The sequence below is a fragment of the Barbus barbus genome, assembly GCF_936440315.1.
Source record: "Barbus barbus genome assembly, chromosome: 16".
Taxonomy (NCBI): Eukaryota; Metazoa; Chordata; class Actinopteri; order Cypriniformes; family Cyprinidae; genus Barbus; species Barbus barbus.
Window position 1 is genome coordinate 20,491,819 of NC_136744.1, and position 22,509 is coordinate 20,514,327.

At 37.8% G+C, this 22,509-nt stretch overlaps 2 protein-coding genes across 3 annotated transcripts in view; one reads left to right on the plus strand and one right to left on the minus strand.

Moving 5' to 3' along the window:
• LOC306882760 (all trans-polyprenyl-diphosphate synthase PDSS2-like) overlaps window positions 1-3,427 on the minus strand; it is a 33,342-nt gene extending 29,915 nt beyond the window's left edge. Inside the window, exon 1 of one of the 2 annotated variants that reach the window (XR_013785288.1) lies at window positions 2,849-3,427. Coding sequence is in view for 1 of the 2 variants with exons in the window: in XM_079437629.1 (XP_079293755.1) it covers window positions 2,849-3,075 (227 nt within the window). In the remaining variant the exon portion in view is untranslated. The remainder of the gene's footprint in view (window positions 1-2,848) is intronic. The other variant, XM_079437629.1, reaches the window with a different exon arrangement.
• Window positions 3,428-8,605: 5,178 nt separating this feature from the next.
• LOC306882048 (sine oculis-binding protein homolog A) overlaps window positions 8,606-22,509 on the plus strand; it is a gene marked incomplete at its 3' end in the record, with an annotated part of 29,466 nt that continues 15,562 nt past the window's right edge. Inside the window, exons 1-4 of the mRNA XM_079436481.1 lie at window positions 8,606-8,918; window positions 17,219-17,290; window positions 18,736-18,871; window positions 20,997-21,194. Of these exons, the coding sequence (XP_079292607.1) occupies window positions 8,823-8,918; window positions 17,219-17,290; window positions 18,736-18,871; window positions 20,997-21,194 (502 nt within the window). The 5' untranslated portion in view covers window positions 8,606-8,822. The remainder of the gene's footprint in view (window positions 8,919-17,218; window positions 17,291-18,735; window positions 18,872-20,996; window positions 21,195-22,509) is intronic.

A 22,509-nucleotide genomic window follows, 5' to 3' on the forward strand; every position in this document is an offset into this window, starting at 1 on the left:
ACCTGTCACAGGGCCTCTGTATGTGTGTGGAACTGTGAAGGTCTTCCCCTGACGTGTCACGGACATCTCCGCAAGCTCTTACCGCAACCGCAAACTGCTCTGAACTTCGCTGAGGTCTGTGTTTTTTTTAAGAATGAACAGAAAGGCGAAGCGGAACGTGAGCTAGCACTGCCCGACTCGCCAGCCTGCAATTGTGCATATAAATATCTTTGGCGCGTCTTAGGAGACGGCTGAATCTGCACTGACGCTGAGGGGAGAAGACAGGGTCCCCTCCCAAATGGATTGTCATATCAGATTTAGGTGTATAGGTTATTACACCCTTGGGCTACTGTTTCCAGCACTGTCGTCTGGATGGGTCGGATTGAGTTCCCGAACTCTCTCTCTCTCTAAAACCAAACGCACACACACAAACACTCTTAAAACTTTCTGTATGTCATTCAGTTGGACAGCGCTCAGGTGAAAAAAAGTTCAAGGGTTAGTTCACCCAAAAATGAAAATTCTGTCAACATTTCCCTCGTGTTGTTGCAAACCAGTATGACCTTATTTTTCTATAGAGCATAAAAGAAGATTTGTTTATGTGTGTTTGTCCATACAATGGAAGCTAACATTCACCAAAACTGTTTGGTTACAAACTTCAAAATATCATCTTTTGTGTTACACATAAGAAATAAAGTCATACGAGTTTGGAACGACATAAATATGAGTAAATAATGACAGAATTTTCAATTTGGGCAAATTATAACTTTCAGCATGTTCAGTTTTACAAGGGGATTTTCTTGTTTTTATTTTGTAAATCCTATTTTGTGTTTGTAGGTAAATTCCGGTTCAGAAAAAAAATAGCATTTACGCCCCTGGAGTTCTGACTGTTAAAAACTATAATGTCACTGAAAACTGATCAGAATATGATCAGGTTATTACACAAAAACACCTAAAGCTAATACCACACACATCATAGGCTAAATTTATGGACTTTATGTATAGTAACAAAGTAAAGCTCACAGCATTGTAAAAAAGACAGAGTGCTATACTAAAGAAAAGTCCAGAAACACACTTGATCTAATGTATGACAGAGTGGGCTGTCTGTCTCAAAGTTACACAAAATCAGACTGGAACTGCATATGGTAGCCACTGGGGGGAGACAGCTTTGATTCGGCCATTTAATTTGGCTAGTTGAGAGTGACTTTTAAGTACTTCCCTTCCAGGGTCAATCTCCTTGAAGTAACCTAGGGGTTAAGTGCCATACTCATGTGAATTCAATAACTCTCCTATCTCTAATTCACCCCTAACCGGAACTGAACCTGGGACATCTGGAGTCAGATGCAAAACCATTAGGTTACGTTCACCTGTGGACCTAGGAGAGGACAAAAGTCTCATTTATTAAGCCTTCTAAGCTCAATGAACGTGCTTTAACTGGGCTAGCCTGAAAAGTACAATTTGTACAAGAACTGTCATTTAAATTTAATTTTCACTTGTCATTAACCTACTTAAAAAAGGCGCATTGGGTGTCACCAAGATGTACTGACTTGCCGTAAAGACTTTTTCTTCAATAAAACAGCTTTACATGTTGGACTATAATGAGAGGGATTAGAAGAAAACATCAACCATCCTATTGATGTATTAAAGTGACTTGACTTGTATTGCTTCTCAATTAACAAACTGAGCATGTCAGTACTGCAGATTACCCAGCAGCTCCTGCAGGGTGTAAACTCATGAGGCCTATAAAGTCACTTATATTAATGATCTGCATCACTATAAGAAGGTGATACACAAGTGAGTGAATATTGAATATAAATCATGAATATTAATCAGGTTATGTTAGAACTGATTGGCTGAAGTGCAGATGATAGCACACTGGCACTAGTCAAGAAGGCAGTTTAAACAATGCTAGTATGCTGAAGGCTTGGTTTCATTAACATTAATTGTGTCACATGCCAGATCATTCTAAGGAGGTTACCAAGCAATTTCAGTGTGACCTCATTGATATTCATTGACTCTTATCCATGTAAAGTTTTTTTTTTTTTTTTTTTAATTGGACCCATGAACACTAGATGTACATACATGTTGGTTATGGTAAGTCCAATTTATTTTTGTGTGAACTGGTTAATTCGAACAAAAAAAAAAGATTTTACATCACTTCATGGTCACTGACACTGGAATGGCATATTTACGTGCTCTAAATAAGTTAATCAGCATTTTATATGCCCCATTTCAGTTTCTTGCAGTTTCTTATTATGTGCATTTAAAGTAAAGCACTAAATAATATCTTACCTGATTTTTTTTTTTTTTTTTGCACATTGTAATAATATTCCTATTTATAACAACCAGTTCTGTTTCATTTGCATGTTGATAAAACTGTCCAGACTACAGATCAAAAGTTTGGGGTTGGTATGTTTTTTTCTTCTTTTTTTTTTCTTCTTTTTTTATAAGTCTCTTATGTTCAGCAAGGTTGCATTTATTTGGTTAAAATTGTTAAACATGCAATAAAATAGTAGTATGATCAGATATAATGTATATATTGTTATTTTAAATATTATTATTTTAATGCAGTTTAATGCAGTTTTCTATTTGAATGTATTTTGAACTGTAATTTATTCCTGTGATTTGGTGCTGAAACATTTATTAGCCTATTATTGCACGTTATATTAAAATGCTGTTTATTACAGCTATGTTTAATATGCGTGTTGATAAAACTGTCGTATGTTTCCAGTATGTTTTTTATTTGTAACAATTGTTTTAAAGTATCTAACGTTGACAGATTCATTAAATAGATCCGACTAAACATAAGGAATTTGTTCAAGAATCACACCTGGCGGCCAGAAGAAATACATGCTGTAATGTAACACAGTACCTGGCGGTGTTAAGCAGAGGGTGTTTTGTTCCCACCAGCTTCCTGACATGCATGGCCACATTGCTGAGCTCGTCGCTGAGTAAACAGCGTAAACTCATGAATGAAGTTGGATATCCTACGATCTTCTCAGCATCAGACACCACTTTAGTCCAGTTAGATGGAGATGGGTTGGAAAAAATACTTAGATGCCTCCATCCAATGTAAAAGAGCCGTGACCTCCAAGCCATTTTAAAAGCAAAGATAAACTAATATACCAGTTATTTAAATGTATGAATGTTCATTGGTACTTTCAGATTGAAGTTCACATCAGAGATCTGACACGCTCTTTTACTTATTTAGTGTCAAATCCAGCAGCCTCTGTCCTCCCAATGTCACCTCCTTAGGGAAGAAATCATGCTCTTCATTTGCACAGAAGTCGCCTCCACTGATCGAGCGATGGTGCTTAGTTAATGCAAGTACATTCGTCCAAACCGATAGTCCGTGCAGGTTTCTGAGAGTTATAAAACATTAAACTCTCACGTTTTGACAGCTGCACCGGGTCGCCATCTTTTACGAATCCGTTTACGGCTTGTCGTAAAGACTGCGCGGTTAACCCCTTCGTCACCAAAACCTATTTAAACAAACCGAAGGAAATGTGTTTTAAAATTCTTTTATTTAATCAGTCGACTGGAACAGCAGATTTTTGTTCTCACCACAAACTTTTACTTGACACATTCACAGTCAGCTTTCCCAAGCAGACATTTGCCAAATTTGGTTTGTGTGACAAAAATTTGCATCAAAATACTGTAAAATACTTTAATTACACTAACAGCCTCTGATAAATGGAAATTATGGGTTTCTCCTAACTTTTAAAGGTTGACAAGCCATCCTAAATATGTGTGATTAGTACATGGTTAGTTGTATTTAAGGATTTACATTTACCATTGTTTCTAGTCTGTAGTGCACGACTCTATTAGAACAGACATGAGACCCATTTTTTGGGTTGTGACCCACCAGTTGAGAAACACTACTCTGTATTGCATGCCGTAGTGTGATTATTCTGGATTTGTGATAATCCCCTGAGACCACGCCAGTCAAATGAATCCCATGGGATACAATGTTGACTTCAGCTGTATCAACTGTTAAAAGCCAGGAGGGACTTTTACTTAAGCACAAGAACCTTAATGATGTCAAACGTCATCTTTTACACAACCTGAATTGTGTAATTGATGGATAATGTTCTTATTTTGACACTGAAGCCTTTGTTGGGAAATTCACATTTTCAAACCTATCACAGATGGTGACACTGTTGTTGGCCACAATGTTACCACTCAAACAGAAGTTACTTTTCAGAGTTACTGTGTTTGAAGCAGAAAGGAGTTGACACAGTTCACATTTCATTTTGAAATCCTTTTTATGATTATATACTTTACTTCAACTGAACTCAATAATGGTTCATGAGGTTAATATGTTAAGACCATTTGCCCAGTTCAATCTGTTAAATGATGTCTTGGGTCAAACTAGTAAATTTGTACTATCCTATTTGACTCTATTGCAGTGCATCTTTCATAACATCTCTTGAAGGTGATCAAGATTCTGGAAACATGTAACCCGTAAAAAAAAAAATACCGTAATAATACAGTTAATAATTTTTAATAGTAAAAGATTTACTGGAACGCTAAGGTAAAAACCTGTTAATTTGTTAACAATAAGTTACTTATAGACCTACAGTATATGGTGAAAAACTGTAATAACTCTAAAAGGACATTTTGTGTAATTTTACAAACTTTTAGAAGTGAAAATGAGACAAGTCAAACTAAAATTTATTTTTAACTGTGAAAAACCGAAAATTGACATTGCCAGAAATCCGTTCATATTTGTAGGGTTTTAAATTAAATCTTGTTAAATTATTGTTTATTGCATTATTTTAGTGCCATGAGTGTTACCGTGACAGTGTTTTGTAATTGTCCAAATAAAATCTGTAAAACCTAAAATGTTATTACTATTTGACAGTAAAGTAAACCAATTTATTTCTGTCTTTTTTAACCTGAAATTAAGAGTATAAAATTGTAAGATAATGGCTTGCACATTGCAAGGATTAAACTGACTTTTTTTTTTTTTTTATCATAATGCCCCACCACCCCATTCTGTAAAAGAACCTATAGGTTTGAGAATAATGAGGGAGAAACAAACTGTTGATTACACATTCACACATGCTGCTGTGGGCATAGAGAGAAAGACTGACAGAAAGGGAAAAATCAAGGGCTGCTCTCCTTTCTCTTTGAAATTCAATCAATTCCACCTTCTATTTAAGACTGGATGCATTACTTTAATCACCAACACATGGCACATGAATCTCAGATTCCCCACTTACCTATTTTACAGTGAACTGTCTCAGAACTTATTTACCAAAAGTCTATTCGGTTACTCTGACAGATGCCCTCATCATCACAGATATAATGACACTTCCAACAACTTTTAATTTCTGAACAGGATCGATGAAACTCTCCTCCTTCTGTTTGGGCTTCCAGAGAATTTCCAGATCATTCCACACCCACTTCATGCTGTCTCTGGGCTTTTGATATCGGGTTAGTCTGAAGCTACTTATCTGGTGCATAAACCATGAACCAAACCAATCCAGCCTTAGAAAATGTTTCCTGAACATCTCTGATACGTCAGCCTTTCCTCTGCCTTATTCTATTCAAAAATGTTCTGCTCGTTTGTCAACAAACACCTCCAGTGGTTAAAAAATGGATGTTTATACTGCATTTACAAATCCTCCACTCAGTCTTTCTAATAGCACTCAATGAAATTATACCAACGCCTAAATAATCAACCATCTGCTACATGATTCCTGTAGTAGAGCTCTGCTTTTTGGGAATCCACATTCAATTCACCTGTCGTTCTTTATTTGCTGCAGTAAAGTGTTTGCTCACTGCTTCATTTGTCTTTTTGAGCTAATCTTTGTGATTCTTTCAACTGTTGTCACTTATGATTAATTAACAAATTAAAGCTGTAATCATCACGTAATTAAGAGGTCTGTTGTGCTCCATGAAGTAATTTAATCAAACCAAAACTTCCAAGGCAACATTTGTCTTTCTATAGAGTTGTCTTCGATAAAACTGGAGGCAACCAAGACAGCAAGTTATTGTGGTATGTTTGAAAGTTCCTGTTCAACTGTAGTATCTAGTTTGTGGTATAATGGTAAACCTCAGTGCATAAAGAGGAATGCACAATAAGTCAGTTACTGTAGAACATATAGTATGTTTGGCTTTTATATGCGAATTGAAAACTCAAGGTTCATGCTAGATATGCACATCTAAATTTCTGTCATAGCCCCATTTATTAACCCCAGTGGTCTTACTTTATAGAAGCATAAAATTCATCCAAGGTAAACTGACAATAGTGTAGTTATTAAACAACTGAAAGCAATCTGCACTGGAAACCCGTGGTTGTTTTGTACTTTTTGAATTCCTGAAAATATTGAGCGGAGGCAAGGTTGACCCTCATTTGGCGGCTGTTGTGTGTTTCAATGGAGAGCTGTATTTTGCATACAGTAGACTCTGTGGGTGATCCAAGTCACATTTAAAGATAGTACGAAGTGAGTTTCTGAATTATGTTGTGGTGTATGTGAAATAAAGAGATGCAGCTAACGGGAGAGAATATTGCATTTACAAAGCTTCATCTGTCCCTGTGATTGTAAAATTAATGTTTATTTTTCACGAACCAGTGACGGATCCGGCATCCAGCTGTTTTACATCTACTTTTAATTCCTTTTGTAATACTTCCCTCTCGTAGAAATCCCATAAGTATCTTTTTGAAATGGAGACACACTAACACATGCATTTTCTCACACACACTCACTTTAGTGGACACAATACACACACAATATAAACAAGCAAGCATTACAATGAGAACAGAAACGGCTGATGTTGTCTCATGACCACACTTTTTCCACCAGGCATTTCCCAAGAGATGTAAATTCCATCCTCTAATCTTATTTGTCATTGCATATTAGAGCCTTACTTGTGTTTACAAACCATATTCCTCTGCACTTGATACACAAGGCTAAGAGCTATGGAATCGAATCGGAGTGAAAGCCAATCCACGCTGGAGAAAACACAGTTTGGCCTGTTAGAGAAACGGGCTGAAGCACCTCCTCTAGTATCAAGAGGGGTAACAGTATCCCTGCTAGAATGTAACTGTTTATCATGGGCTAATGTTCGGCAGGGGCTGCCAGAGCTGTGTGTGCTAAACAATGCACTCATTCAGGCCGTCGCGCATCTGCTAGTGATCTGGGATGGGACGTCGATACGCTCTCAAGGACGACGGCCTCTGGTCCGATCCAGAGGAGAGAGGAGGTCTTGTCCCATCCTACCCTACATGTGCCATGCTTGAGAGCCAATTCACCAGTGGGCTGGAGATGGAGAAAATGAGAAGGAGGGAAGTGGGGAGTGATTTATTGAGGGTTAAATATACGTATTATTCTCTTTCTTAGAGAAAGACTTGTTAAAAATAGTCTATGCGACTTTCATCTCCATCTTTACAGTCCATTAATTCTTTCTGTCCAGACTTTTAGGCTCCATCTTCCTCACAGAACCCAAGGTTTGATTCACGGAGAGCAGCCTTAACTTAATATGAAGTAAAAGTGATGAAGAGACTTGTGATGCGATTTGTTTGTTGCAGATGGACCTCTGTGTTCACTCCAACATGTCCCCGGTTCTTAACACTTAAGAAAACACTTCCCATATCTTTTGTAGTTGGCATCAAAGTTCATGTATCAGTTAAATAATAATATATAATAATAATAATAACGATGATGATATTTTGCTGCAAATTCACCTGTGCTTGTTCCATGTTTTTACTTTATACAAATTCAACCACACTGAAAACACACTGAAAATTTGTAAGATGTACTTTGAAATTTTCATTCAGAAATTGCTAGCAAATTTGGCAAATGATTACAAAGAAATGACAAGAAACTCAATTATAAAACAAATTTAAGATGAAAAACTTAAAAGAAAGAGTTTTCTTGTAAAACACTTTTACAGTGCATTTTCTGTCATGTTTTTTTGGATTTATGGATTATGGATTTTCTGTTTGTTTATTGCTGGAACTGTGTCAAAAAAAGTCATCAAAAAATAATGTCTGATTTAAGATTTATTTTTCACTTATCTCATGCTTCAGTACAGATATTACATTTTTGTGTGTGAGAGAAAAAGACTGAAAAATACCTCAGACAAGCTAAATTAAGAGAGTTTTTAGGGACATTTAAGTGGGACCACAGTGCTTAAGAAGTACTATACATCTCATCTCTTTTGCCCCTGTAAAGTCTTTGTCTGTCAATCACACACACACCTTCAGAGCGGGTTTTAATTACCTGCAGATATCTGTCTCATAAATACTAACATCCACTATGATAATTCCACCCATTCAAAGATGTTTCATTAAAAGGAAACGATTAGGACCCCTCGACTGTTTTATTTCCATTAATTGTCTCGTGTGACAATATCAAGCACCCCCTGCGGAGCGCTGATAACGCGCGCGGGGTGAACGATAACACATCAGACAACGGCACCTATTCACTCCTATCGCGCGACAACCTCCGCCACGCGTGGAGTCCTGAGTGAAAACCGATCTGTGGAAAATTGGGGAGGAAATAGCCTTCCCGGGATCAGCGTGGCCGTATAGAGTTACGGTGGAGGCCCCTCCCCCTGTCTGGCTCGCTCTTTTTTCTCAACCTCTCGGTTGGCTTTCCGAGAGGGCTCGATCCTGCTCACGCTCAGACCGCTGAGAAATAGCAGGCAGAAGATGGCTGACTCTACCGGGCACGGTGAGCCCACAGCAGCAGCAGCAGCAGCATCAACTTCACTGGGGCTTCTCGCACGCCTGCCATTCGCTGCCACTCCGCAACTCTGAAGCGGCCCCGCCTCGCTCCGTGCCGTGCGCCCGCGGGGTTTTTACCCCCAAATATTGACAGAGATTTAAAGAAAACATGGCTGAGATGGAGAAAGAGGGAAGACCTCCGGAAAACAAGAGGAGCAGAAAGCCAGCTCACCCCGTGAAGAGGGAAATTAATGCAGAGATGAAGGTAGGTTGTGCGTGCGCTCTCTCTCACTGGCGCCCATGAAGGCTTGTCATTTTTGGATGCGTTGAGCGCACCGCCGCTCCGCCCTCGGACTGAATATAGAGAACCGATTCATTCAAGCGCTGTGTGTTTGGGGTTAATCAGCTAACTTTAATTTTTTATTTTTTTGCTGGCTTGCAGAACAGGTCGGCATTATTTTCCTCCCGTTTCTTTTTTTGAGCTTAATTCACACACCTTCCAAACCACTCTAGTCTTGCTTTCCAGTGCTTGAGATTATCTATTTTGTTTATATTGCATAATGGATTTTATTTAAACACATTTTTTATATGCTTTTCTTTGTCATATGTGCGTAAAGTATAAAATGTCCACAGTCACATCACATCAGAGTGAAATCCCCTTGCTGGCTCCACTGTAGTTGATGGAAAATCCAGTGCGTCAGTCTCCGCGTCAAACTGCTGCGTTACTACTACTACTAGCGCGTTACTATCGCTCAGCTAAACAACACAAATGCATGAAAACAGAGTAAAACACAAAAATGAAATAGAAAACATGTTGGAAGGGTGCAGCTGTCCAGCTGTTCTGATGGGAAGCGCTGGTCACTCCAGATGTTCATCTGTTCAACACTGACTGAGCGCTGTCTGCTCGTGACAAATGCACATTTAAAAAGCCTTTTGGGGTATTTGGTATATGCAATCATAGTTTTGTTCATTCAAGAACTAGGAGATTCTTTCACTTTTTTGTTCTGTTTGAGCAGAGCCGTGCGTTAGTATGTTTTGAAGGCGCACACAGGCGCTTTGTCTCCTGGTTTTGTGGTGCTCATTGTCTGAAGCGTTTGCATCAGCTGCCATGCAGCCTAATGTTTTGGAAACGCCAGAATTTATCTGTGCTCTTTATCAGATCAAGCTGCATTCATTCTGATAGCACCATCGTGGTATACAGGGACGCATTTAATAAGTGTTATTATTAATTTGATAGCGTGTTTCGGTCACTGTAAACGCGTGTGTGGCTTTGGTGAATTTGTACCGTTCGCTTTCTTTCTAGTCGGTGATTATCTGACAGAACCTGCGCGAGGCTCACCGGTCCACCGGGGCTCTAAATTTGACAGATATTGATCGACCTGTAGCGGAGATACACGCGTGCGTCTCCCCGGTCTCCTTAAACGCCGCCGATCTTTCAGTTTGACGTAACTCACACACACACACACACACAAGAGAGGGATGCAATGCTGCCCTTGCAGAAACTGACTTATTCTGGAGCTGTTACGCGTGAGATGTGAATTATTGGGGGTTTGAGGGACCGGAACCCTCTTAATTAGTCAGTCATTATTTAAAAATAATGTGTCAATTGATATGTTAATTATTGTTAGTTATGTTTAGAATTATTTATTTACGATTATTATAGGCTACATTTTTGGATCATGAATCTTGAATTTTCATTCAGGTTATTCTGTTTGACTTCACCTAACCTTTTTCATAACAAAAATCATCAGGGTCGATAGACTATAGACAAGAGGTCTTCACTGTGATATCATTTCCTGTTTATGTCAAATGAGAACAAAACAGCATGTTGGTTACATCACTGATTTTGAATTGGCTTACAAATTTTTATTTTTATTTTTTATTAATACATAATAAAATAACTTTACTGTTGATAATAATATAAAAATAATAATAATAAAGAATGAAAATTTAGTTTCAGGAATGTTAGCGTTTTAATGACTCCTTTTTCTTTTTTGCAATCTCCTGATCATTACACCACTTATATGTTTTTGAATATAACATTTTTATTTTTATTTATAAACTGAAAAAAAAATTTCATCATCATCAAGTTATTTATTATCTTTATATATTTATTAAAAAATATAAAATTCAATAGATCTGGACAAAACGAAAACAAATCTTTGGTCCTTTTTTTTGAGTGTTGAGGAGGTTTGCTGCTTCAGTGAACTGAAGTGAAAATACATCGCTGCCTATGTAACATGTTTACATTGTCTTTCACACTGCTGACCTTCCCTTTAAATAAGTCAGTTTTTGTAGTTTTGCAGTTGTACAGTCAGTTTTTGTAAGAAAGGGATTGGAACAAATACCTTGCTTCTTAAATGGTGTGAATCTTCCATATGCTGAAATCCTTTTTGGTTGTTTTCCGTTATGTTCTTTCCATTCTCGTACTAAAAGTAGAACAAATAAAAACCTGACAAAATCATTATCAACATGACAAGTTAAAAAGAATTGGTATTCTGTCCGCTTATGGAGACCTTGAGGACAAAACTCGACTCAAGCTGTAATATACCCATTTGGCTTACTAAATAGGAGATTAAATCATGGCAAGAATAAAGGCGGAGTTGGGCAGATGGAAGGATGCTGGAAAATTGTCACCTGAGTGAGGTAGGCAGCGGCTTATAGAACTCAGTTCTTATACATAACAGCTTGTGGACTACTCATGTTTAATACGTTGAATTTAGTGCACATTTCTCCCAAAATTTCAAAAATATCACACACTTTCATCTTTGTTTTCTTCTGTAATTTAATATGTTCATCTCCAAAGGTCTGTGGTGAGTGTTGGCCTTGTCAGGGGTGTTGTGTGTACCAGTCAGGCACAAGTCTGTCACTTTATCCAGTTGTCATTTTTACCAGGGCTGTGGATGAAACTGATCTATGCCTTGCTTTTTGACAGAGAGAGGACCACTGAAACCCAACTATTTTAGGGCAAACTCTCTAGACAACATCCAACAGCAATTTACCTCAGGATAATTTATATATATATATATATATATATATATATATATATATATATATATATATACACACTCACCTAAAGGATTATTAGGAACACCATACTAATACTGTGTTTGACCCCCTTTCGCCTTCAGAACTGCCTTAATTCTACGTGGCATTCATTCAACAAGGTGCTGAAAGCATTCTTTAGAAATGTTGGCCCATATTGATAGGATAGCATCTTGCAGTTGATGGAGATTTGTGGGATGCACATCCAGGGCACGAAGCTCCCATTCCACCACATCCCAAAGATGCTCTATTGGGTTGAGATCTGGTGACTGTGGGGGCCATTTTAGTACAGTGAACTCATTGTCATGTTCAAGAAACCAATTTGAAATGATTCGAGCTTTGTGACATGGTGCATTATCCTGCTGGAAGTAGCCATCAGAGGATGGGTACATGGTGGTCATAAAGGGATGGACATGGTCAGAAACAATGCTCAGGTAGGCCGTGGCATTTAAACGATGCCCAATTGGCACTAAGGGGCCTAAAGTGTGCCAAGAAAACATCCCCCACACCATTACACCACCACCACCAGCCTGCACAGTGGTAACAAGGCATGATGGATCCATGTTCTCATTCTGTTTACGCCAAATTCTGACTCTACCATCTGAATGTCTCTACAGAAATCGAGACTCATCAGACCAGGCAACATTTTTCCAGTCTTCAACCGTCCAATTTTGGTGAGCTCGTGCAAATTGTAGCCTCTTTTTCCAATTTGTAGTGGAGATGAGTGGTACCCGGTGGGGTCTTCTGCTGTTGTAGCCCATCCGCCTCAAGGTTGTGCGTGTTGTGGCTTCACAAATGCTTTGCTGCATACCTCGGTTGTAACGAGTGGTTATTTCAGTCAAAGTTGCTCTTCTATCAGCTTGAATCAGTCGGCCCATTCTCCTCTGACCTCTAGCATCAACAAGGCATTTTCGCCCACAGGACTGCCGCATACTGGATGTTTTTCCCTTTTCACACCATTCTTTGTAAACCCTAGAAATGGTTGTGCGTGAAAATCCCAGTAACTGAGCAGATTGTGAAATACTCAGACCGGCCCGTCTGGCACCAACAACCATGCCACGCTCAATATTGCTTAAATCACCTTTCTTTCCCATTCTGACATTCAGTTTGGAGTTCAGGAGATTGTCTTGACCAGGACCACACCCCTAAATGCATTGAAGCAACTGCCATGTGATTGGTTGATTAGATAATTGCATTAATGAGAAATTGAACAGGTGTTCCTAATAATCCTTTAGGTGAGTGTATATATATCTTAAAGACCATGTTTAACATGCATATTAAATTAAATGACAGCCATATAACAGAATGTGTTACACATTAACATATAATACACCATAGATAACATAGTCATACACCATATCAAAACACTGCCGGTGCTCAGGCACCACCTTCTTTGGTAACATATACGAACATGCAAATAAAATATCCAAACATTAGCTGAGCATGCTGGGTAATGGGTGGTACAATAGTTTGATGAATTCTGTGGTATACCTTTTTTGTCATTTATAGTGTACAAGCTGGACTAAGGCACATCATTTCACACTGATATGCTTCATCATGTGAACTTCTCAAATAATTGACAGAATTTAATCATAATAGCCTCAGCTATCCTTAAACACAGGTGTTTTTCACAGACAACCACCCACAACGAACCTTCTCACCATGCGATCTCTTTGATTGGATTCTGCACATTAAATGCCTCTTTGCAAAAATTAATAATGAATATTAATATAATGAAAAAATATATATAATGAAAAATTAGTATTTTTTTAAAGCAGTTGTGTGATGAAGTGTGATATTGACTGTGATCTTATACACTAATAATGGCAGGCCACTTGAATAATTTAAGCATTCTGTTTAAATGGTCAAGTTAAGATCTTGATCAAATTTACATCTTTTTGACAGAAAGATAATTTAAAAGATCATTCCCTAGAAAAATACAAATACAACATTTGTCTACACAAGCAAAGCTGTATCCTCTGAGGCATTAAGGATTCAAAGGTTCCAAAGGGGTTTTTTTCATGGAAGAACCTTTCAGCAAACAGTTCTTAAAAGAGCAATTTATTATGAAAAGCATTTCAATAATCCGAAAAACCTTTTATGCAATGGAAAGTTTCCATGGATATTAAAGGTTCTTCCTGGAACCACAAATGCCAATAATGACCATTCATTTTATGAGTGTATAATTCAAAATAGTGGTCCAACAATATTGTTTTTTCAAAGATTAGTTCTTAAATTATTACGTTTGGTTTCCCTAATCCTGGACACGTGGTTACATCCATACAACAACATCCCATACATCTTCACCAGACACATGCAGGTGCCCTAGATACCCCATGTAGAGATACCCCATACAGTTACCACAGACAGACCACAGACAGACCACAGAGACGCCGCCACAGCTGAGGGCGGTGGTCCCATGCATATGCAAACGGTGCAGATGCACAATGTGTGCATGTTACGCCTCACGCAACATGAAAAACAGGAGACAGCAAAGCCATGGAGACAAAACAAAACTTTTCCCCAAACATTTGCGTCAACAGACACAGATCAGGTTCTGTGGAATCAAAGCTAAATTTGATATGCGGTGTAGAGTAACCAGAGGAGGGTTTAGAGCAAGGGTCTGTTTGAGGGGTCTGAGATACATGTGCGAACAGGTGTCGGTAACAGAGCGAAAATCAGAGCGAGGTTGAATACTTCCATCCCAGCTGTATTATCAAATGCGTCTTCTGGCTTTCACTCATTTTTTGTTCTTAAACTCAGTGAGTTCATGCTTTCCACTGTGAGCTCTAAACTCTCTGAGAAAAGAAAAAGGTACAAAACTGTCACTAGTTTCAAAAGGTACTAATATGTTCACTTTAGATACTAACATGTACCATTTAGGAGTAAATAAGGTACCTTTAAGCTTTTGTACCTTAAGAGACCACCCCAGTGACAGATTTGTACTTTTTCCTGAAAGTATGTATACATTTAGGAAGTCCACTTGCTTGTTCTTTAAAGGTGAAGGAAAAGTCTTTTCTCAGTCACTTCCTGTTTGAAGGTCTCTAACTATGTAAAAAAAACTCCCGACATGCCGAAACAAAGCATACTGTAACACATAAAGAGCGTGTGTGTGTAAATATAATCTGCGTTTTACTCTGCACTTCTCTCTTATTGCCTCAGTGAGAACTTGAGACCTGAGAATTATGAATTTCTCCCTCTCACGTATCAGATTTCCACCAACACACACACACACACACATACACACACCCAGTCCCTCACTTTGGTGCTGCTTTAATTTTGCTCTTACTTACAAGAAATGAGACAAAGGAAAAAAGGCAAAAAGAAAGAACCAGAGAGATATGGTAGATTGTACAAAATGTGGCCTTGTAGAGGATTATACCTCTGAGACAGATACACAGAAGAGACGTCTGACAGTGTTGCCTTCATCTCCGTCTGCTTTCATGTGCAGCATGGTAAAATAAGCCCCGTCCTGGTGATTGCACCGACGGAGAGGGGGATGAGGGAGAGGGAGAGGAGAAAGGAATGTATACAGCAATAGGCAGCCTAAGCTGTAAAAACTGAAAGCTGAGAATACAGGCCGGATCGGATATCAAGGAAGGTAGATGAAAATGAAAGCAGAGCATAGTGGTGGTAGTTGGGGGAGAAAGAAACAGAGAGAGTATGGAAGAGAGAAAAAGAAAGTGATATTCAGTATGAGAGAGGGACAAGAGAAAAAAGCAAGAAGGGAATGGAAAAGTGTGGGTTGGGAGGAGAGAAGAGAGAGAGAGAGACAGGGAAAGAGCGGTTGGTCAGAAGGAAAGTTGGTGAAGGGAGGAGGGAATTTTATCACGGTGTACAGTGACCTACTCTTGTTACCGCGCGCAGGGTGTCCGATTCCCCCACCATCACAATCACGGCGAACAGAGAGGGAAGGCAGCAGAGAGGGAATGAGATTTGCTGCTTCGCATCTTGTAACTTTTCTCGCTGATGTTTCAGTCAAGCATGAAAAGCTCCAAACATTTCCAATTTCATTTAGTCTCTATATGGGAGGAAGCACAGTATTTTTCTCTGTTTTTTTTTTCATAGTGATTTTTTGGTTTTATCAGAGCGTGTGAAATTACCAGGTGGCCTTCAGAGAGGAGGAGTGCAGGGAATTTCAGATTGCAATTATGTGTATCGAGTAATATTTAGTGCAGAATTCAGAGCCTTTGACAGAACTCAAGCTGATCGGCAGCACTATTAAAGACTAACTCACAGCAGTGATGCACATGAGGATGTATGTTTTAATTTCATTAAAGCACAGAGTTTTCCGCTTGGTAACAGTGTTCTCTAAACTTGTTTTGTAATGGCTATGTACATGCATATATTTGTGCATGTAGTTTAAATGGATAAAATAAAAAAAACATTCATTATAGTAAAGACTAGAATAGATTAGCGTTAAACCTTTTATTTCACTTTAATAGCTTTTTCTCCATTTTTAAAAGTGTTTAAATCAGAGATTGTCCCATCATGACCTTTGAATTGGCCTGCCATGCCATATCACAAAAGGAAGGAAATAATAAGGGGAAAAAACATGAGGCTTCTTCGTTTCATTATAATTTTTTAAAACATTCTTTGTTTTATTTTTAAACATAAACAACATAGACGAATTTGTATAAAATAGTTAGAAATTTTAAAAAAACTATTTTTTGTTTTTCTCCAATTTAATACATTTTAATATAATATAGTTAAAAATAATACAACATTTACTTTTGGCCTAAGGCCCTCAATCAAGTTTGACCCTGTTTTTAATGAGAATATTTTCCTCACTTTTGACAATATTTTTAACTCTTTCTATAATAAATGTATAAAAGTTGTTGAAATAAATTTGTATTTTTGTATTTTTTAATACTGTCCCCAAGCCAAATGTGACCTTACCTTTGACCCTGTGATGAGTATGTGTGACCCCTTAACTCTGTAAGTCAGGTGAGCCCTCTTGAGGAACTGTTAAACCCTCTAAACTCAGCTCAGCTGGTGTTCCCAGACAATCAGAACCCTAGAAGTGCCCAAAAACTCTTGTGATTCTAGATTGATCCATGCTGTGCTGATACAATCTAGTAGGGTTTCTTGTGGACAGGGTGTGATTACTGCATTGTGACTGACCTTGTGAACTCAATCCTAAAACAGACGCCTCACCTTACAGACCAAAGGCAGGACAGACACCTGCTGGCCATACAGAAGAAGTGCAGGGAAGGAATGGAGAAGGGCTGTTCATCAGTTTGTACTGTAAAACGTACATGTGTGCTTTTAAATGTTGCACAACGATCCAATACTTATGAAACATTATATTAAATTATAACATATAATATTACATTAGAACGAATCCCTCATTTAGCCTTTTTAGATTACATGTCTATGTGTGTTCATAAAAGCAGTGCTATAGTGTACACTGGTGAGTAAATACAAACCACATTAACTGAGTATGTATACTTGATAGTTAATGCGATTGACTGACAGTTTCTGTGTTTGATTGACAGTTGTTGACTCGTGTCTCATCAGGTCCCGTCCAATCGGCCCCTCCCAGGGGCGGGGCAGGCAGGCAGTCTCCATGGCAACTCGCCCTACTTGATGGTGAGAGCCTCCCTCAGACTGACTAAAACAAAAAAAAAAGTGGCAAAAATAAATAATACATATACAGAAATAAATATCTGAATGTTTAGATGCTCTCTTATGACTTATGAATCCATTGAGACTTTAAAACAGGTGGGAAAAATAATGAATAATAATTTAATATTTATTTATTAAATTTTTTAGAGTTAATGTAACTTATTTTTACTCTCTCTATATACTTACTCTATATATTAAACTGTGCTCTACATATAAGCAGGTTTTTATTCATTTAGCAAATACACTATATGGGCAAAAGTATTGGGACACCCCCTTCTTTAGAACATATGGAGGCACTTCCAAAACTCTGTTGCAACAGTTTTGAAAGTGTCTAAAATGACTGTACCCATATACAAGTCACTGGTGTTTGGTGAGTTTTTGGCTCAAGGTCTGCATTTAAAGTCACACCAGAGGTGTTCAGCTGAGATTAGGACTTTGCTTTATGCAGACCAGTCAAGTTCTTCCACACTGACTGAATCAATCATGTCTTTTTGAACCTTGTCTTATACACAGAGGCACTGTCATGTTAGACTAGACAAGGGTTCTGTCCAAACTGTTGCTATAAAATTAGAAGCACACAATTCCCTAAAATATCATTATATGCTTAAACATTAAGATTTGTACTCATGGAAATTACTAAAGTAGTCAAACCTGTTCATTAGAAAGGGGTGACCCAATACTTTTGGCAATATATTGTATCTACTAATATATTTGACAAGTATAACTGCTCTTTTGAGGTAATGTTTTTAATATTGGTTAGCAGATGCAGGGTAAATGGGTATTAAAATCTCAAAGTATTATGTTTTTTGTCTATTAAGTTGAAGCTGCATGGATTCTGCTGTGGTCCGGTCAGCTCTGATTTGTTAACAATGCTTCTTCCTCTTCTGTTCTCTGGTTGTTTGGCTTAGCTAGATGTTGTTTGATGCCCTGGTCAGTCTATAGCCCCTGCAGATTTCTTTCTTAAAGGGATATGGAGCTGAAATGTTTGAAGCTATTTTCAGTCAGATTTGGTCTATCGATGAGCTAGTCGATTTCTTGGATGAAACTACTTTTGGCCTTGGTTCACAGTAGCCATGCAAACATAAGATTCCCTGTGGAGATTTTGTTTATCCGCATTGCAAAATCTGCCACTCAGAGGTTTTTACATCGATTGTCTCAGCGCAGTACACCTCCCAAACAGACTGCAATTATTCACTCTTTCAGATTCCCTTTGTGTGTTTGTGTGTGTGTGTATGTGTGCCTTTTCTGTAAGAACGCATTATGAAATGAGTAATTCTGTAATAAAAAAATAGGTTTTAGTAGAATTTAGCAGATACGTGAGCATTGGATTCCTTACAACTTACAATAAAAACAACTTCTAAAAAGTAAAGTTGAATTTTAAATTGTTCTCTTTTGCTCTCTCTCTGTAGAGTTTTGCCGAAAACACCATGAATGAGTTGCTTGGATGGTACGGATATGACAAAGTGGAGTTACAAGACTCAGATGACATAGAGATCCGCAACTATCCTGACGGAGAAATGCGGCAACACATCTCTGTCCTGAAAGGTGAGATCTGACACAAATACAGAAATTTATCTTTGAAAAGCATGCAAAATAAGATTTACAAATACACTCGCATATAGATTGTCTCAACATGTTCAAAAGTTAGGGGTTGGTAAGATTTGTTTGTTTTCTTTTTGAAAAGAAATTTATACTTTTATTCAGCAAGACCACATGAAACTGATTAAAAGTGACAGTAAGGACATTTTTAATGTTACAGATGATTTCTATTTCAGACAAATGGTGTTTTTTTTTATTTTGTATCCATTAAAATATCCACAAAAATATTAAGCATCACAACAGTTTTTAACATTGATATTAATAAGAAGTATTTCTTGAGCACCAAATCGGCGTATTAGAATGATCTTATTTCTGAAGGATCATGTGGCATTGAAGACTGATTAAAAATTCAGCTTTGCCATCATTAATCATTAAAATATTTCATCATTAATCAAAACATTAATCATTAATGGAAAACAGTTATTTTAAATTGCAATAATTTTTCACAATATTTCTGTTTTTATTTCTGCATAAGAGACTATTTTCAAAAACATTTTAAAAAATCTTGCCGATAGTGTAATTTTGATTAGTTGTCTAGACAAGATTATTTGGGTACTCGAACTGTCTTATTTCTTGGCAACCCAGTGCTCTGCTCACACTTAAAATTTAAATTTAGAGAAAGTTTCAGTATCTAAATATACCTTCTAGACCCTCTGAACACTTGACACTAATATGCATAACTTGCATTAATTTTTTATCATATTATCGTCCTTTAATTCCCCATAGGTTCTTTGTAGCAGGTTAATTTCACAAACTTGTTTGCCACCAGAAAGAGCCTAGAGGGAATTCTGGAGCGGTAATAAGACACAAAATCCTGACAAGGACAGAAACGAAAACAAGGACTGTCAGATTTCAAATGCTGTTAAAAAGAGAATGCACCCTTAAATTGGTGAACTTCCTCCGCCGTTCCCCCGAGAGCCCTCCGATAAACCCACAGCTTTATCTTTGCACCCTCCATGCTGTCTCCTGGCTGGCCTCTGTGCCAGAGCATTAGAGAGTCTTAAACTGTCAGCCATTTTTTTCTGCGGCCCTGTGGGGACAGAGAAAGAGATGCCGAAACAATCAGCTGGCTAATTCCTCGCTAAATCCATACTCCAGCCTCCATTAAAGAATGTGGTGATTTAGGCATTAGACGGTTCCCAGCTAGCGCCACATTTCTCCGACCTACCACGCCTGCCATGTGATGCTTGCCGTAATTACTTTCTGCTGTCAGACAAATCCACAACCGCAGATTACGATATTTCACTATTGTTAGTTGACGTTGCTGGAAGTGGAGAGATTAGGCGAAGGACAATCAGACTTAATTAACTCGTTTAGCCGTGATAGTCTCTAAACGAGCATGCCGTTAGAGTTACAAATGGGCTTTTCTGCTATCTACCAGTAATCTGTTTGGGTGCCCTTGCTGAATCTTGTCTTATTTGATGCAGGTGGATGTGTGTATGTGTAGTATGAGAATGCCTTCTCTAGACTCTGTAAGAGCCATTTTAAACAGTTTTGTGTCATTTTACAAGTCAAAACAGTTATGTAATGTGTGCGTTTGAGAGATGGCTAGAGTCTCAGTGTTCCAGAGTTGTGAATGACTTGTGAAATAAAAAAATAATACACTGATCCTGAAGAAAATATTTCAGTTGTGTTTGAACAATCCTTATGCAGTAAATACTGAATACGCATATACCGTAATGTGGTCTTTCCCAGTAAAACAGTACATTAATCAGGAAAAAGTCAATAATAATAATAATAATATCAGTACTTCATTTTATCCATCAGAAAGTTATTGGATAGCGATAAGTGGGTGTTACATTATGAACCAGAATAGAGCCAGACCTGAATGTGAGATTGTTAAAAATTGATTAAAGTTTATGTTTTTTGTTTTTAAATTTAAGTTTCTTTCCCTCAATAAATCTGAATGTGAACAGGGTCAGTTATGATTTCACATTGACTACAATGAACTGATCGCAGCCATTTCAATTCCATGACAGTCACATCCACCAATGACAAATATATTATGTATTTCACACTGTGACTGATTTGTAAAACATAAACGACTCGCCATTACTTCTGTCCTCTCTAGAGAACTCTTTGCCAAAAGCATCCACCGTGGAGAACAGCAGTGGTTCTCCTCCACACGCCAACAGCTCTGGCTCTACTCCGACATCACGGAATGGAGTGTCAACCGAGGTGTCTGCAAACCCCTTCTCCTCTAAGGAGCACGGAGGCCTGCCAATCATAGTGCCCTTAATCCCGCCTCCTCTGATCAAAGCACCAGCAGGTAAGAAACACAAGCGGCACAAGCATGCATTTGAGTATCTAACTGACAAGCGCACATTTAACTGAACAAAATACATGTGTATTGTATTTATTCCTGATAGCTTACACAAACAGGGTTCTCATATTTATAATCCCAGGCTACATACTTCATCCGTCAAGTGTTGAGATTTCACACTGTAACTTTATGAACTGTGTGTTACTGTTCTTATTTGCATATTTATCAGACTGATCATGTTAATTTAATAATTGCTTGACCATTTGTGGAAATGTCACCATATCTGAGCTGGTTGTCTTTTAAACCAAACAATGAAGCGGTACTGTCCCTCTGTCACTTTAATGCATGTTATTTGACATTTTAACCATTTCACTCAGATACTAAAGCTAAACATGTGAAAGTTTCTGCGACTGTACAAATATCATTGAAACATTAGTGTTTATAATAATGCTTGAATCTATGCCATCGCTACTGAATTGCTAAGAGCTGAGACAAAAAAGCTGTGAATGTGAGTTTTCTGTCAAAATTACATTTGAGATAAAAATCTGCCATATACAGTATTGCCATATGATAATAGCAAGAAAACACATATTCATTTGTCTGCTGGTTGAACACAAAAACATGCAGCATGACTAGTGTATTCAGTGCATGCCGATACACAAATAGCCTAACTCTTATGAGTCTTTAAATGAATTGTTCAAAAATACTTGGGCTGCATCTGAATATGTATACTTCCCAATAGGTGAAAAACAATATGTGAAAAGAGAAGTATGTCCAAATCCATAGTATTCATAAAGCACAAATAAGGCAAAAAAGGCAAAAGTATGCAAAGTAGGCAAAAAAAAAAGTACCCAAAAGACCTACTACTTTTGGCAAGAATCTGAAATTCACATCCAGGCACTTTTCTATCCCATGAAGCCACAGGTGAGGATTTGTGAATCACAGTGAAGTGACGCAGCAATGCTGGTAGGTTACATGACAAAAGTAATGCAAAGTAATTACTTATTTAAAAAAGATTTAGATTTCAGATTTAGGGTAACACTCCGTTATAGAACTGCCAAGTTATCATTACTCTCAGCCATGTCTGTCTTGAAATAAAGTATATTTTGTATACATAAGGTTTGTGAAACAAGTTTTAATAATTTTAGATTTAATCAGTTTAATAGTATACAGTATTTCAATATGATTTTTTTAAATAAAAATGTCCTCAATCATAAATGTAACTAAAAAATGCAGCTGAGCTTGCATTTTGACACTGAGAGTCCACTCTCATTGTTTGGTGAGAGTGTGTGTTGTAGCGCAGCAGACCAAAGTCATGGTG